Here is a 16,855-nt window from a genome sequence, read left to right on the forward strand (position 1 = left end):
TCGCTTGTTTTCGAGACTTAATATAAAAGAGAATGAACACTTAAAGCTGAAAATGAAAATTACTCACAAAATTTCAGCCATGAAAATGTAAAAGTAATGGAGACAAGATTGAGGGTTGAAGATGGGCAATCTCCCCTTGAAGGAATGTATTTCTGCTCAACCCAAGTCCCTTAGGGAAGAGCTCAGTTACAATTAACTTGAGAGTGAGGAGAAGTAATTCTCACTCTCACAAGATCATGCAAAGATGTACAAACACACATGCATTATCTATTATGCAATGATAAGAACTGATTTCTTTACAGTATGAGGAAAGAAAGAGGGGAAAACAGCCTTTCTCCCTCGTTGATCAGCAGTACATGGATAGGGCTTACTTCTTGTTGCTAAAATGGAAGAAAGAGCTCGAGAAGGAGGTGCTGTAATGAATTTACAGGCTTGCTGTCCTGTAAAACAGTAGTGATAGAAGAGGGAATATGGAGGAATTTGATAATGGAGAAGTGGGGGATGATGATGGTGATGGATGGGGCCAGTTTTTGGCTATCTGTGGGTGCTGTACATGAGTTTACAGCAAAGAAAAATGATGCTGAATGAAGAAAAACGAGCTTTTATTTATAGGGGAGGGAAGAGCTAGTACAAAAGGGGAAAGTGGAGTATCACAAGACAAGTGTCCAGCCACATGTCATGAGATGTGACAAGTGGTGGGACACTTGGAAACTTGTGTGACAAGTGTCTTGACACTTGTCTCTTCTCTATGGCCTTCCTTTTTGGGCTGAATACTGTCAAGAATAGAAACGACCAAATTTAGTAAGCATAGTCAGAGTACAGAATTTACTATTTTTAGAATGATATCCCTATTTTTTAGGACTAGCATTTTTAGGCTAATTCGAGGCTCCTAAAATTTAGGGACCTCCTAAAATTTAGGGCCCCCCCAATATGGGTGTCATATGAAAGCTTTTTCCGTGTATATCGCAAAAACTGTATCAGAATCTTCATGTGACTTTCCTATGCAAAGAAATGTGCATTTCAAGCTTTCAGTCCACATATGCACTTTGTACAAGTATTTCATGATCATGCCATCTTGTTGATTGTAACTGTCTGTTGTGGCGGATCTAGCCCACACTTCAAGGCATCAATCCTTTCTGTATGCGAGTCTAACCCTGATATAGGTGAGTTCTGGTCATAGGCGCCCAATCAGGCCATATAGGTGGAAGTGTGATCTATCTTTTTTCTAACCCACCGCGTGGGTCCACCATAACCTGTGACCACTCATCAGTCGCCAGCTCCAATGCACTTTTCTTTATATCTAATAATTAGTGCAAAGGAAACAAATTTAATAAATCATTATATAGACAAATTAATGAAAAATGATACAAATTCTGTTTCTATAGAGTTGTGACAGCCCTCTGGCTTTTATTCAGCTGTCCTCAGCTGAAAAGCTTCTTGATATGGCTGAAGAATGCTTGGGTAATCCTTCATGAATTTTTCATCTACCCACTGTGCATCTGTTGTGGGTAGATTCTTGAATTTTAGTAAGAATTTTCGTGTCACAAGGCCACTTCTCGTGGTTCGATCCTTGTGAAACAAAATCTGTTCAGGTTCCAAGAGTTGCTCTGTTTCTTCAACATCTGGGGGATCTTTAGTAATGGGTTCCTTTGGTTCTGGTCCTATGTAAGGTTTTAGCAAACTTACATGAAAAGCATTGTGTATTTTCCAATGAGCAGGAAGCTCAAGTCGATAAGAAACTTCATTTATTTTCTCAATCACTTTGAAGGGTCCAAAGTATCTACTGGAGAGCTTTGGAAAAGATGAATTTTGACCGGAACCTTGTTTGAGCCTGCTTTTATCAAACTTTAGCAAGACATATTGACATTTTTCAAAAGCCAAAGGTCTTCTTCGTTTATTTGCTTGCTTCTTTTGTCGCTCTTGGGCAACTTTGATAGTGGCTCGATTTTGATTTTTGCTGTTTTTAAATCTGAAGCAAACTCATCAGCACAGCAAAAATCTTATCTTTAGTGCGAATAATTGGAGGAGGAATCACTTTACCCTGTACTATTTCATTTGGAGCTTTCCCTGTGGATGAGTGCACTGTATTGTTGTAAGCAAACTCCAATAATGGAAGATATTTCTCCCATTGTGACTTATGTTCACTAACATAAGCTTTCAACATATCCAAAAGAGTGAGATTCATCACCTCTGTTTGGCCGTCAGTTTGAGGATAAAAAGCTGAGAACTTTAAAGTGGTTTCCAAATTCTCAAATAAAGCACGCCAAAAGTTACTTGTGAATTTGGAGTCTCTATCTGAAATGATCTCAGAAGGCATACCATGTAATCTGAAGATATGTTGAATGAAAAGTCTTGCAGCTTGTGCGGATTTCAATGTTTTATGACATGGAATAAAATGTGATGGCTTGCTGAATCGATCAATTATGACCCAAATCATATTATGATCTTGAGATGTTCTTGGAATACCTGAGATGAAATCCATTGTGATAGATTCCCATGGATCTTTGGGTACTGGAAGAGGTTGCAACAATCCTGGAGTCTTCTGCCTATCATACTTGGATTTTTGGCATACTAGACAAGCCTCAATGAAGTTATGTGTATCTCTTTGTAATGTTGGCCAATAAAAGTAGTGCTCAATTGCACTTAGAGTGGCTGCCCTCTCTCTATGCCCTGCATAAGGGGGTTCATGACTTTCTTTAAGCACCTTTTGTCGAACAGGAAGAGTGACACAAAGGCGATTGTTCATGAGAAGGTAACCATCTTTGATGGAATAATCTGGATGAGAACCTGCTTGCTGTAACCAAATTGCTGCAAAATCAGTATCTTCATCATAAGTATTCTTCATCGTTTGAAAGTCTTCATGATGAGCCACTATAATAGTTGCAATGCGAGGCACTCTAGAAAGTGCATCAACAACTACATTTTGTTTCCCTGGAGTGTACATAATTTGAAAATGAAACATAGACAAGAAATTTTCCCATCTTGCATGTTTCTCCTGCAAATGCTTTTGAGTCTTGAAATACTTCAAGCTCTGATGATTAGTTTTAATAAGGAATTCATTGCCTAAAAGATAATGTTTCCATATCTTCAAAGCATGAACCACTGCTAAGAGCTCCTTTTTATAAATGTCATACCTTTTCTCCACATCATTTAGACGGCGGCTTTCAAAGGCTACAGCATGGCCTTCTTGATTTAGCACTGCACCAATACAATCACCGCAAGCATCTGCTTCCACCACAAATGGTTTTACCAAATCTGGAATGATAAGAATAGGTCCAGAAGTAAGAGCTGTTTTCAGCCTTGTGAAGGCTGCATTCTCTTTTTCCTGCCATTGGAAAGAGGTATTCTTCTTTGTTAAGGTCATGAAGTGGAGAAGCTATATGTACAAAATGCTTGATGAAGCGGCGGTAATAAGAGCATAAGCCAAGAAACGATCGCACCTCATGTACATCATGAAGATGAGGCCATTCTTGGATTATCTTGATCTTTTCAGAATCCATCTGAATCCCTTCAGAAGAGATGACATGCCCAAGGTAATTTATTTTATGCATGAAAAATTCACTCTTTTTACCATTTACCAAGAGTTGATTTTGTTGAAGTAATTGTAGAACAATCTCCAAGTGTTGCTGATGCTCCTCTTCATTCTTGCTAAAGACAAGAATATCATCAAAGAAAGTACCGACATATTGTCGATGCTCTCTAAAGATGCGCTCCATCATTCGATTAAAGGTGGCTAGTACATTGGTTAATCCGAAAGGAACCACCAAGAATTCATAAAGACCGTATGAAGTGCGGAAAGCAGTTTTGTGTACATCTTGTGGTATTACCCTAATTTGATGATAACCACTCTTTAGATCAATGCGGCTGAAAACCTTTGAGCCTCCTAGACGATCCAAAATGTCGTCAATTTTGGGAATAGGAAACCGATTCTTCACAGTGATTTTGTTGAGGGATCGATAATCAATGCACATCCTGAATGTGCCATCTTTCTTTTGAACAAGAAGAACCGGTGAACAAAATGGTGAGCTACTTGGCCTAATTAGCCCACGGTTGAGTAGGTCTTCGTCTTGCTTTCTGATTTCTTCTTGTTGAGGACGGCTCACACGGTATGGTGCTATATTAGGAGGAGAACTGCCCGGAATAATATCAATATGATGGTCTTCTGGCCTTTCTGGGGGAAGCTGATAAGGAAGATCTTCCGAAAAACAATCTTTATACTTTTCCAAGAGCTGAAGTCGCTCTTGGTTTTCAGCATTCATATTATCTTTTACATAAGTGACATAAAGCAAACAACATTGAACACAATCCTTAATTGCTCTAGAGACTTGCATATGGCTTACCATAGGTATGGTGTCTCCAGAAACTCCAACTTGGATCTCGTACTTCTTGCCTTTGTTGGTGAGTTCTACCTTCTTTTTCTAAGAGAAGATGGTTGAATCTACTCTATGATTCCAGGGCATGCCAAGAATCACATCGCAACCATCAAGGTCTCCGATACAGAAGGTATCTTCGTCACTGTAGCCTTGAATTTGAAACTTGAGCTTGCCAATGTAGGGTATCACAGTCTTCACTGTGTCACCTTCATCGGCATTTAAAGCTTGGCGAACTTCTGCCGGAGTGTCTATCTCTTCATTCTTTAATCCAAGCTCTTTAGCTAATTGCAAGGAAATGACATTTTCATTTGCCCCAAGATCTATCAAGAATAGTGCTTGCTTACCTTGCAGCTGTCCCCAAGCTTTTAATAATTTGCACATCTCTGGAGTGTGAGTTGTGTTTGCAACTACATCACTGATAGCATTGATTTTCACTGGCGACTTAGGCTTGTTGTCAGAAACCTTGCTTTGTCCTTTGTTTGGACATTGCTTCGCTATGTGGCTTGTTTGTCCACATTTAAAGCACTTCCCTTCTTTCATGAAGCGCTGCTATTCTTCTTCGGAAAGTTGCTTTGCTTGTGGATATAGATTGGAGCGAAATTGAGGAGCATTAGGAGGTGCATAGGGATTCATCTTCTTTTGATTTGATGGCTGCTTTTGCCGCTGTTTTTGTCCTTCATTTGGGGCTGAATACTCCTCATCATCAGCTACTCTCTTCTTATCATTCTTTTGGAATGATTTGTTGCCATTGTGCTCCATTTCCCATGTCTCAGCATGGTCAATGAGTTCCTTGAGACTAGAACAATGATAATGATTAAGAGCAGTATGAAGTTTAAAATGCAAACCTCCTTGAAACTTCCTAAGCTTTTCCAAACTGCTGATCTTCTTGAAATGTTGGACCTTCAAAAGTAGCTCCCAAAATCTCTTGGTATAGTCGCTAAGTGACTCATTTTTCCTTTGCCAAAGCCGATCCCATTCCATTTTTACATCTCTTTTGAAATGAACAGGATGAAATTGGCTTTATATCATGCGAACAAAGGACCGCCATGATTTTGGGGCAGCATGATCATATTCCAACCCCGTCCACCAAGTATGGGCTAAGTCAGTCAAATGTAAAGCTGCAAACTTAATCTTTTCTTTTTCTTTATACTTGTCACGACCATACAAAATTTGAAATTGACGAATAAACTTCAGAAGAAGATCAGGATTTCGGGAACCATCATACATACTGAACTTGATCTTCTTTTCAAGTTGAGATAGTGACTTAGTCTTCTTCTTCTTCTTATGCCTTCGTCCATGCTTGGATCTTGAGATTGAAGATGGTGACGTGCTTGATGGGGATGAAGATGGAGACGAGGGTGAAGAATGTCGACGCCTTTGACGATGATGAGGTCTTCCACGAGAAGGGTGTGACTCTTCGTCACTAGAAGAGGGTCCATCAGAGTAGGCGCCAGATGACTTTGAAGAAGAGGATGAGCTTTGACGCGATCTCTTTCTTTGTTTGAAGTAGAATGGGATTGCCTCTTAGAAGTAGTTGGACTTCTTGATCGGCTCCTTTCATTGGTATGGCTTTGTCTCCTTGAAGTAGATGGGCTTCTTTCCTTGAATTCTTTGGGATTCTCAACTTTTTCTAGTTTGAGAAGTTGCTCACGAATTTGCTGATTCTCGTCTCTAAGACTTTGAATGGCTTGAATGATAGCACTCGACTGATCCATTGAGACTCTAAGAAAAATATGCTCAAGCACTCAATGCAAGGGCTGAAAACAAACAAACTGATAATCGTAAGCACTACCAGTGTTGGGGTGAGGACCGAACCAAAGCTTTGATACCACTGTAAATGCCCCGAACAACGTAGTATGCTTAACAATTATGAAATTCGCTTGTTTTCGAGACTTAATATAAAAGAGAATGAACACGTAAAGTTGAAAATGAAAATTACTCACAAAATTTCAGCCATGAAAATGTAAAAGTAATGGAGACAAGATTGAGGGTTGAAGATGGGCAACCCCCCCTTGAAGGAATGTATTTCTGCTCAACCCAAGTCCCTTAGGGAAGAGCTCAGTTAGAATCAACCTGAGAGTGAGGAGAAGTAATTCTCACTCTCACAAGATCATGCAAAGATGTACAAACACACATGCATTATCTATTATGCAATGATAAGAACTGATTTCTTTACAGTATGAGAGAAAAAAGAGGGGAAAACAGCCTTTCTCCCTTGTTAATTAGCAGTACATGGATAGGGCTTACTTCTTGTTGCTTAAATGGAAGAAAGATGTAAACGCCCCGAACAATGTAGTATGCTTAACAATTATGATATTTGCTTGTTTTCGAGATTTAATATAAAAGAGAATGAACACTTAAAGCTGAAAATGAAAATTACTCACAAAATTACACCATAAAAATGTAAAAGTAATGGAGACAAGATTGAGGGTTGAAGATGGGCAAACCCCCCCGAAGGAATGTATTTCTGCTCAACCCAAGTCCCTTAGGGAAGAGCTCAGTTACAATCAACCTGAGAGTGAGAAGAAGTAATTCTCACTCTCACAAGATCATGCAAAGATGTACAAACACACATGCATTATCTATTATGCAATGATAAGAACTGATTTCTTTACAGTATGAGAGAAGAAAAAGGGGAATTCAGCCTTTCTCCATCGTTGATCAGCAGTACAGGGATAGAGCTTGCTTCTTGTAGCTAAAATGGAATAAAGAGCTCAAGAAGGAGGTGCTGTAATGAATTTACAGGCTTGCTGTCTTGTAAAACAGCAGTGATAGAAGAGGGAATATGGAGGAATTTGATAATGGAGAAGTGGGGGATGATGATGGGGATGGATGGGGCCAGTTTCTGGCTATCTGTGGGTGCTGTACATGAGTTTACAGCAAAGAAAAATGATGCTGAATGAAGAAAAACGAGCTCTTATTTATAGGAGAGGGAAGAGCTAGTACAAAAGGGGAAAGTGGAGTAGCACAAGACAAGTGTCCAGCCACATGTCATGAGATGTGACAAGTGGTGGGACACTTGGAAACTTGCGTGACAAGTGTCTTGACACTTGTCTCTTCTCTATGGCCTTCTTTTTTGGGTTGAATATTGTCAAGAATAGAAACAACCAAATTTAGTAAGCACAGTCAGAGTACAGAACTTACTATTTTTAGAATGACATCCCTATTTTTTAGGACTAGCATTTTTAGGCTAATTCAAGGCTCCTAAAATTTAGGGACCTCCTAAAATTTAGGAATCTCCTAAAATTTAGGGACCCCTCCAATATGGGTGTCATATGAAAGCTTTTTCCATGTACATCGCAAAACTGGTATCCGAATCTTCATATGACTTTCCTATGCATAGAAATGTGCATTTCAAGCTTTCAGCCCAGACATGCACTTTGTACAAGCATTTCATGATCATGTCATCTTGTTGATTGTAACTGTCTATTGTGGCGGATCTAGCCCACACTTCAAGGCATCAATCCTTTCTGTGTGCGAGTCTAACCTTGATATGCGTGAGTTCTAGTCACAGGCGCCTAATCGGGCCATATAGGTGGAAGTGTGATCTATCTTTTCTCTAACCCACTGCGTGGGTCCACCATAACCTGTGACCACTCACATCAGTGGCCAGCTCCAATGCACTTTTCTTTATATCTAATAATTAGTGCAAAGAAAACAAATTTAATAAATCATTATATAGACAAATTAATGAAAAAGGATTCAAATTCTGTTTCTATAGAGTTGTGACAAAAAGAAGCTCGGAGATATATTTGTGTTGAGAAAAAGAATGCCCTATGTTAGTTGATAAATCCCAAGACCTAGGAAGATGTGTAGAATCCCAAGATCTGTCATGCCAAACTTCTTCACAAAATCTCTCACGTCCAATCCACCTATTGTGAATTACTTCATGTAATAGTCAAGTCATCCACATATAAGATGACCAAAGTATACCTATCATCCTCAACCTTGTAATAAAGGTTGGGATCATGATCTGTATGAAGGAAGCCACTTTGTAGAAAGAACCGATTAATCAGCTGGTACCAAGTCCTAGGATCTTGCTTTAGGCCATAGAGGGCCTTTTTTAACTTGTAGACATGATTCTTCTTCCCTTGCACACAAAAAACAGGAGGTTTATGTGTTGCGGATATGTACCATTGTAGTAACTAGCTCACCGCAAAGTGAATAAGGAAGATCTTGATGCTCCAACATTAAACAGGCCATCTCAAGCATGGTCCTATTGGTGTGCTTCACAATACCATTCAATTGATGGCCCTATTGGTGCTCTATTGATGGCCTATTCAATGCTCTAACATTAAATGGGCCATCTCAAGCATGGTCCCATTGGTGTGTGTCACCATACCGTTCTTAGGTGGTGTGTTTGGATGAGAATACTCTATCTGAATCCCATGCTTTTTGCAAAACTTGTCAAAAACCTTGGAGCAGAACTCTCTACCATGATTTGCTTCCACACCACGAACGTTAAAAGTTTGTTTGCATTTTAGCAAACACCTTTCAATCACAAAAGTTAGAGTATGTCTCACCCTTGTACTCTAGAAAATAAGGCCACATGTACTTGCTAAAATTCACGAGTACTAGATATTTGGCATTTCCAAGGGAGGCCATGCCTATAGGTCTGTAGAAGTTGGTATGCACCATCTCTAGTCGAGAGTAATAGCCTTGTGAGAAGCAACTTGTGGATGAGGTTGCTTATGCTACTTGCCCCATAAGTAACTAGGGCATAAAGTGTGAATGGGGGAAAAAGTTGGAAGTCCCTCTACTAACTTCTTCTGAGAAGCCTATCTAATGGAGTCAAAATTCAGCATGGTATGATGCCTCTCAATCTTAAAATTCACAAAGTGTTGGTAAAAATGCAATGCTTGATCTTGGAGAAGGCACATAGTATGGACATCACGTTGATAATATTGTTTTCGACCAAAATGTGGCCCTTCTAGATCTCTTGAAGATGATGACCAACAAGAGGAAGAGGAATTTGATGACGAGTTTAAAGATTAGCTAAGAACAACAGTTGAAATGTTTATGCAATTGGCAAATGATTCTTAGTTCATGCACTTTTTAAATCCTTAAAGGAGGGCAGTAAAGGCAAGAACAAAAAGTCGACTTCAAGCGTTTCAAAAGAGCAAGATGCATTGACAGAAGAGCCAATACAACAACATGATGTTCCAAACGTGGGTAGTGAGCATAAGCAAATGATGCCAATGGGGCAATTGATGCATATGCAAGGCCAACTTGGAAGTGCCAATCCAATATTTTTTAGGACGGTAGGGCATGCATGCTATGGGGCAGTCAGGTTATTTGGTGGTGGCACTAGTTTCCATGCTATGGTGGATCAAGGACTGCATACAGGGATGTATGACACAACTCCTTATCATATGTAGCAACCAATGCGTGGTGTGTAAGGCCCAATGTATCTGGGTGCGGCTGGTAATATGCATGACCCCATGTATAACAATGTTGGCATGATGCTGGGGCACAAAGTGGCAAGTTTGGCAATGCATATATGCAGCCCACTGTGCTTGGGACTCATGGTATTAATGCTGGTTATGCGAATGATCCATATGGTGTTGGTCATGAGGAAAAATACAGCTAGTAATGCATGCAATAAATGGGAAAATGTATCTTGGTATGGTTGGTAGTATGTAAATTCCCATGCACACTCACATTGCAATGGTCCAAAGTATGCAAACAAGACTGTTTCCTAATGCATTTGGTGCTTCTAGCGTATAAGGTACACATGAAGCTTCAACATTGTTTCACCAATAGATGCAATGTGGATGGAAGAGGATGACTTGGCAAACCATCCTTAGTTGTTGCAACTTTATCGAGATGCCTTTTAGTTAGAGCTTTGGGGCTTAGTCAGGTTCAGTAGAGCGAGGGTCCAGAGCATTGCTTGATGCTCAAGGGAGAGATGGCACTTTCACTCCACCAGTTACTTTCGTATGTAGTGGATTTCAGACGTATTCAGCATGCATCCAAGGTACTGTGTTGACAGTATGTTTGCCATGAGGTCACTACTCAATGCACTAGTCACTATGAGATATATGCAAATGAGTACGGATTTCACTTGGGCATTGAAACTATACTTTTGCATTAGTTTATGATCACTTTGGCTTGAGTTTTTGCCTCAGTTTGAGAAATTTTTTTGTTTAGTTTCAGCTCAAATTTTGATTAGTTTGAGAATCGTTTATGGTCACTCTTGGGATCAATTTTACATCATTTTTTGCATCAATTTCTGATTAGATTTTGCAATCAGTAAGTGATCAGTTCTTAGATTAGTAGGTGGTCAGTTTATGATCAGATTATGCTGAGTTTTCAATGGTTTACGGCTGGTTCCATGGATAGTAGCATGTTAGTAAATGCCATTGACAGTTTCGGCCATGGTTTATGTTGAGAATATGCTTTACCAGTGGTTTTGAAGTTAGAAAAGTTGAGAAACATGAGTTATGGATGCATCCAATGGGTTTGTAGCAAGAGTTTTGGACTAATTTTCAGTTTTATGTTATGTATATGTTGGTTGAAAATTTTCAGCAGGTTTGGGGAATATGGCATGGTTGGACAATAGTGGCGAATGTTGTGATTGTGATACCTTATGGAAATTTAAATATAGTATGCTTTTCCTTTGGAACAATGTAGTGCAATTGAGGATGATTGCAGAGATTTCAAGGGGGTGGTCTGTCAGGATGATGTGAAATTGTATTGCTTTGCTTAGCATTTGATTAAAAGTTAATCAAATGTGCTAATGTGTCTTGCACATGTGAGGTGCAAGTCAATTGTTTCAAAGTGTGGAATCGATGACCCCAAGATATCAGTTAGTGCCAAAGGCAAAAGTTGTAATTGAGATATCAGTTGGTGCCAAAGGCAAAAGTTGCAATAAGTTATGCTTGACAAGTACTAGGTTGAGCCTAGATCAATTTATTGGCCACTAATGTCAATGTGGTGACATTAGAGACTAGGTATTAATCACTTAATTAATGCTAGTTTAAGGATCAATAACTGCTCAGGGATACTTGGAAGACAAATTGGCCTAGCCCCTTCCATCTACAGATGAGGAAGTAACCAAATTTTGTGGCTTTGCTCATGGGATACAAAAGCTTTCTAGCATTTTGAGTTTTGGGTTATAAAATGAGTTAATTGAGGTTAAAATGGAAATGCATATTTTTTAGCTTAACAGATGGGCTGGAATAACTACACCACTAGGGTTAGCAATGGTCTATGCAATCAAGCAGTTCTGACACTATCTGCTTGCTATTCCTTCTGTCATCTTTGTTGATCATCAAGCCTTGCTTTATCTTTTAAAGTTTTAAATCGGCCTTGCAATACAGGCCACATTACACTCTAGTTCTTCTCACTATAGTTTGACTTTTGGAGACACTAGGCAGTTCAATATCCACCTCCTAAATGAGTAATGATGTTGCTTCCAATGGGCCTCACAAACATCTTCAGTGGAAGGTATGCTCTGAAGATTGAGGATGATTGGTTGCATCTTTCACTTCTCATACCAAAGCGATACATCCAACTTGCAAAGTCTCCCAAAAGCCTTTATTGGTATATATGCTGTGCAACTTACTTTCCTAGCTTTCAAACAATTTATGTATTTTTTCAAGATATTGCTGGCACCCTATCCGAATGAACTAATTTGGGGATTTACTTGTTAGTAGCTAAGCTAGATGACTTCTAGTCATATTCTTTTAATAGTCCCACTGCTGTGAGATAATCCACATAGTGGGATCATCCATTCATTTATTGGGCATGTGTGTCATTTGGCTCATTGTATAGCAGATTGGGCATACAATTTTTCCTTAGGCATGGTTTTGCATGTGTGAGTGTGCATCATATGTTCATTCATGGGATGTAGCAGGTGCATGTCATCCGGCATGTGGGCAGTGGGCTAAAGTTCCTATAACAGATTTCCAATATGTTAAGAGCTGGTTCATGTTTGATCAACTGCAATACAACAATTTGACCTCAATAAAGGCCAGTAGACTAGTCCACCCAACCTTTCCAACTTCGACTCTTGTGCAGGGATCAAGAACAGTAAGACCAACCTTCCTTCTTGGAAAGGGCGGTAATTCTCTGCTTAAGTATTTAACTACAACAGTCAACAAATGAATATAACTTGAAATATACAAATTAGCTTAATAATCTCAAACATTGGATATCTTGTTGGCTCCAAAATTGGTGTCCCTTTCGGTATTTCTTTAACTTGATTCCGAATGGAATGAGTACAAGATGAGATTCACAATTTCCTTTGCTGTTCAAAAAAACCTCTTTGCTGTAGTAACAATCAGCAATCAATTTAGGCCAATTGCCACTTGATTTTTTACCCAAGACTTGCACAAATGGAACCACCAATTGGCCAAATGCTGTCCTAAATTGCAATGAATGGGCTAGCATCTGAATCCCCTGACAATTACACAAATTTCAGGTGTAAATTCAGTGTACAATGCCTTTACCATTGGCACGGGTCTTGAGGTTACTATCAAACCCTAATTTTTGCAGAAATTTAGGGTTTACAACAAAGATTAACAGAAGTCTCTTCCTCTAATGGCTCAAACTACTAGAAAATGCTGAGATAACTTGAGAGATAGCTAGGGGATGAGAGAGAGTACTGTAGAGAGACAAATTTCAGAATTTCATTGTGTGAAATGTTGAAAAACTGTTGTTGCCTTGCTCAAATAGCCATGGAAGCTATCACCTACAGCTTAGGACTGCCAAAAAGACTTTGCCTCTTCTGTATGCTGTCACTTGCACCAAAAGGATCTTGGGCTCCTATCACCTGTTCCTGGAGGGCTCCAAATCACTGTCACTTGCTATAGGGCTGATCCCTGGTGGCTGCAAATCACATTAGCAGCCTCTCCTTGCTCTCTAACAGCCTCCTTCTCTCTCACAATGGTTGGAATAGACTCCACCAGCTCCTAAAAACGTTTTTCCCGCACAATGGTCTCACGTTAGCAGCCTCTCCTTGCTCTCTAACAGCTTCCTTCTCTCTCACAATGGTTGGAATAGACTCCACTAGCTCCTAAAAACGTTTTTCCCGCTTGTATGGGCAAGTCTTGCCAAGTGACAGCCTTCTAATCCCATTTTCCAGTATTATCCAGCTTATTAAATTAATTTTTAGAATAGTAATTTTTAAAAATTAATTTAAAAATTATTCTAGTGCTTAAAAAATTAATTTCATTAGCCAATAATTAAATTGGCTAGGCCAGTTTGTCTTCCAAGTATCCTTGAGCAGTTATTGACCCTTAGATCGGCATTAATTATTAATTAATGCCTCGTCTCTAATGTCACTATTGACATTAGTGGCCAATAAATTGGTCTAGGCCCAAATCTGACACTGGGTACCACCTCGTACCTATCGGACATAACTTATTACAACTTTTGCCTTTGGTACCCATTGTATCCTCGGGGTCCTTGGCTTGTTATTATGGAATATTTGCCATATGCATCACATGTGCTTAAACAACCTTGCACATTTGATTAATAACTTAATCAAATGTATGTTATGAGCAAGATTAAAGCATCTCAAAATTTCGCATCCTCATGACAAACAAGGTGCTGCAATGGTGGACTGGGTGGGAGTAATATTTGAACAGGTTCACCTTGTGTTTTCAGATTTAGACCCAGCTGCATTTTTACAGCTTTCCTCTCAAATTCCTGTGCATATGTGTGCAAATTTCTCATGTGGAAAAAGCTGTTTCAGATGTGAGGCATGGAAAAAATTGTCATACTTGACCTTATTTGAACAAAAACCTGATGTGGGAAATTCTGGGGATATCACACTTGATACCTGACACACCACCCCATTCCTCCCCAGTTTTAAGCTATATAATGCCTTTAATATTTTATTTTTAGGTTTCTTAAGATAAAATTATGGCCATGTATGGTTTAGGCCTGGGCTGAACAGTACTCCAATCATACTCCTGTACCCCATATGCGTATGACATATGGAAACTTATGGAAAAAACTCGCGCTGCTGACATTCCAGCTCAGTGGATCCTCATGTCAGTTCCAAGTCTCTAATCAGAGCTTCCCTGATTCCCAAGGCAACAGCCAGATAGTTATTCTTCTTCTGACGAGACTTACCCTGCTACCATTTTCACCAAGGATGGTGGTTGCAGTTTTGCCTGGTTTCTTTTGCCAAAACTTGGGCAGGTCTCTGAGTCGGGTTGGGAACAGCTTCTAACCCCTAAGGGAAGGCTGGATCAGCATTTTTGACTGCAAGATATGGGAACAGAAGCTTTAATTTGATATGGACTCTGCTCTTATCCATTTTTATGATGAAGAGTTACAGCCTTTCTATAGATCTTAGCCTTCTCGTGTATCTCTTGATAGAAAGAGAATGATCCCAACCTTGATGACATGTAAGCTAGTATTTATCCTCTTTTTTGCTACATCAGCCTATGTCAGCACCACTCTATTAGTTAATATCAATTCCTGCATAGTCGACTGTGAGGAATGCAATCATGGCAATTTCTTCATCAGGGCACTCTAAAAACACTCAGCTTATCGGGACTGAAACAGAAAAAAGATCCATCCTGTTTTCCTCCCATGAAAGTAAACCTAAAACATTGTTCGGGAACCAAAGTGCAGGGCAGACCAATGATGAGGCCATGACACTTTTATAGGGAATTGACCAGCCTCAGAGAAGAATTCTTACTTCACACCTACACTAAGACCACATCCCACTTCTAATCTGACTCCCACGTTGTCTTGTCCCACACAATGAAGAATAGGTTTCTACAAATCATGAGACTTGGATTGACTAAGAGGAAAGCAATCATGAAACTTAGATTGAGTAAGAGGAAGGCATTAACTGAAACAGTAAATTTTGAAGAGTAGAGTTATATCATAGGTGCTTATTTTCCAAAGAGCTCTTTGGGATAAAATGATGTCTAGAACCCATGGCAAAAAAGACACCAAAGGTTAAAATCAATGATACAAACTATGTGCATATCTGAAGTTCAAGGTTGATTTTAGAAGGCAACTTAAACTGGGCTTTTTTTCCTTATTGTGCACAACCATTTGCAATAACTATAGAATTGCACTTAATACTGGGGATAAAGTCAGCTATGCCATTGTGAAACTGGATTAAAAATTTGTTTTGTTAGGGCACACATAGCATAACACTTTGCTCAAAAGCTCATATCTGTGAATGCTTATGATGATTAATCACAGCTTTTGGTCATCCCTGGTTTTGAGGGGAATCTCATTAGTTGCTGTAGATGAAGCACACTGCATTTCAGAATGGGGACATGATTTCAGGTCAGGGTTTCCTTCTTTCTTTTGGTTTTCATGTTCAACTGAGACACTTCTACAACTTATACTGTTCCTTGTTTTGTTTTTTTCACAGAAAGGAATACCAGCAGCTTCAAAAGTTGAGACAATACCTTCCAAATATACCTGTCATGGCCCTTACAGCTACAGCAACTGAAAGGTGATTAGTTAGAAATTCCAGAAAGGATTTAATGTCACTAGCAACTGTTAATTGGTGTTCTTGGGTGGCGCCTTTGTAGTGATAAAGGTTTGCAAGATGGGTACGGACCTTTATGTCTGTTCTTGCTCACAAGCATGCAAAAAATCATCCAATTGTTATTGACAACAGTCATGCGGAGTAAGTCCTATATTTTGGACATCAACTTGGCATACAGATATGGCCAGTATCCAAAGTGAAAATTTTTGACTTCTTTAGGGAACAAATTGTCCCTGCATGTTGTAAACTTGCATAACATTGCCAACTCTTTTGTGTAAACAACTTGCATTTATACTCATTGTGACCAAAAGAGCAGCTAAACAAAAAATACTGGCACAAGGGATCTGGAGGAGAACTCTAAAGCTGGTCTTTTAGAGCAACTAGGTAGAGATGATAATGACTCAGTGGGTATGATGATTTTAAGGCAATTGGTTTAGTCTTAGGGTGTGAGACATCTTGTTGTGAAAACGTAAGTAAAACAATTCTTGCTAATTTTGTGGATGATCTCCAAGATCAAAGGAGTCTTAAAGAGATGCTAAGTGAATATCTGGTGCACACGAATGGAGGGAAATCAGCCTGGTGGAAATTTTAATGGTTTCTTGCAGTAGATAGTTGACAAAGCCTACAACCTAGTCCAAATGAAGAAATTTGCCAAGGAGAAAATAAGCTGAAAACCCAAAATTTATTCTTAAATTCATGTGGAGATAAAGTTTCAATTGGAATGTGTAAGAAGAGAGGCCTATATAATTGAATGATTGTCAAATAGAACAGGAAGTTTTTTGTCACTCAAGGTAAAGGGCACAGGCAAGCACCAATAGCTTGCTGTATGCATTGACTATCTTCTGTGATAAGCGTTTATAAATTCAAGATGGGACCGTGTCTGAGAAGTGCATCCTGTGCTTGATCATAATTAAGTTGGTAAAATGATTTTTTTTTTCTAAATGGTATAACAAATTTTAAAAATTCTGCATGTTGGGTTGAGGAGTAATGCATAATAGTGATGATTATGCCA

At 39.2% G+C, this 16,855-nt stretch overlaps 1 protein-coding gene across 2 annotated transcripts in view; it reads left to right on the forward strand.

Annotated features, from left to right (window-relative positions):
• Positions 1-16,855, forward strand: part of LOC148010821 (uncharacterized) — a 168,314-nt gene that overhangs the window by 36,255 nt on the left and 115,204 nt on the right. For both annotated transcript variants that reach the window (XM_087671275.1, XM_087671274.1), the window contains exons 5-6: positions 15,549-15,635; positions 15,724-15,807. In XM_087671275.1, coding sequence (XP_087527401.1) covers positions 15,549-15,635; positions 15,724-15,807 — 171 coding nt within the window. The remainder of the gene's footprint in view (positions 1-15,548; positions 15,636-15,723; positions 15,808-16,855) is intronic.

This window comes from Lygodium microphyllum, chromosome 29 (genome assembly GCF_053477565.2).
Source record: "Lygodium microphyllum isolate KBCC chromosome 29, Lygodium_microphyllum_v1.1.10, whole genome shotgun sequence".
NCBI classification, from domain to species: Eukaryota; Viridiplantae; Streptophyta; class Polypodiopsida; order Schizaeales; family Lygodiaceae; genus Lygodium; species Lygodium microphyllum.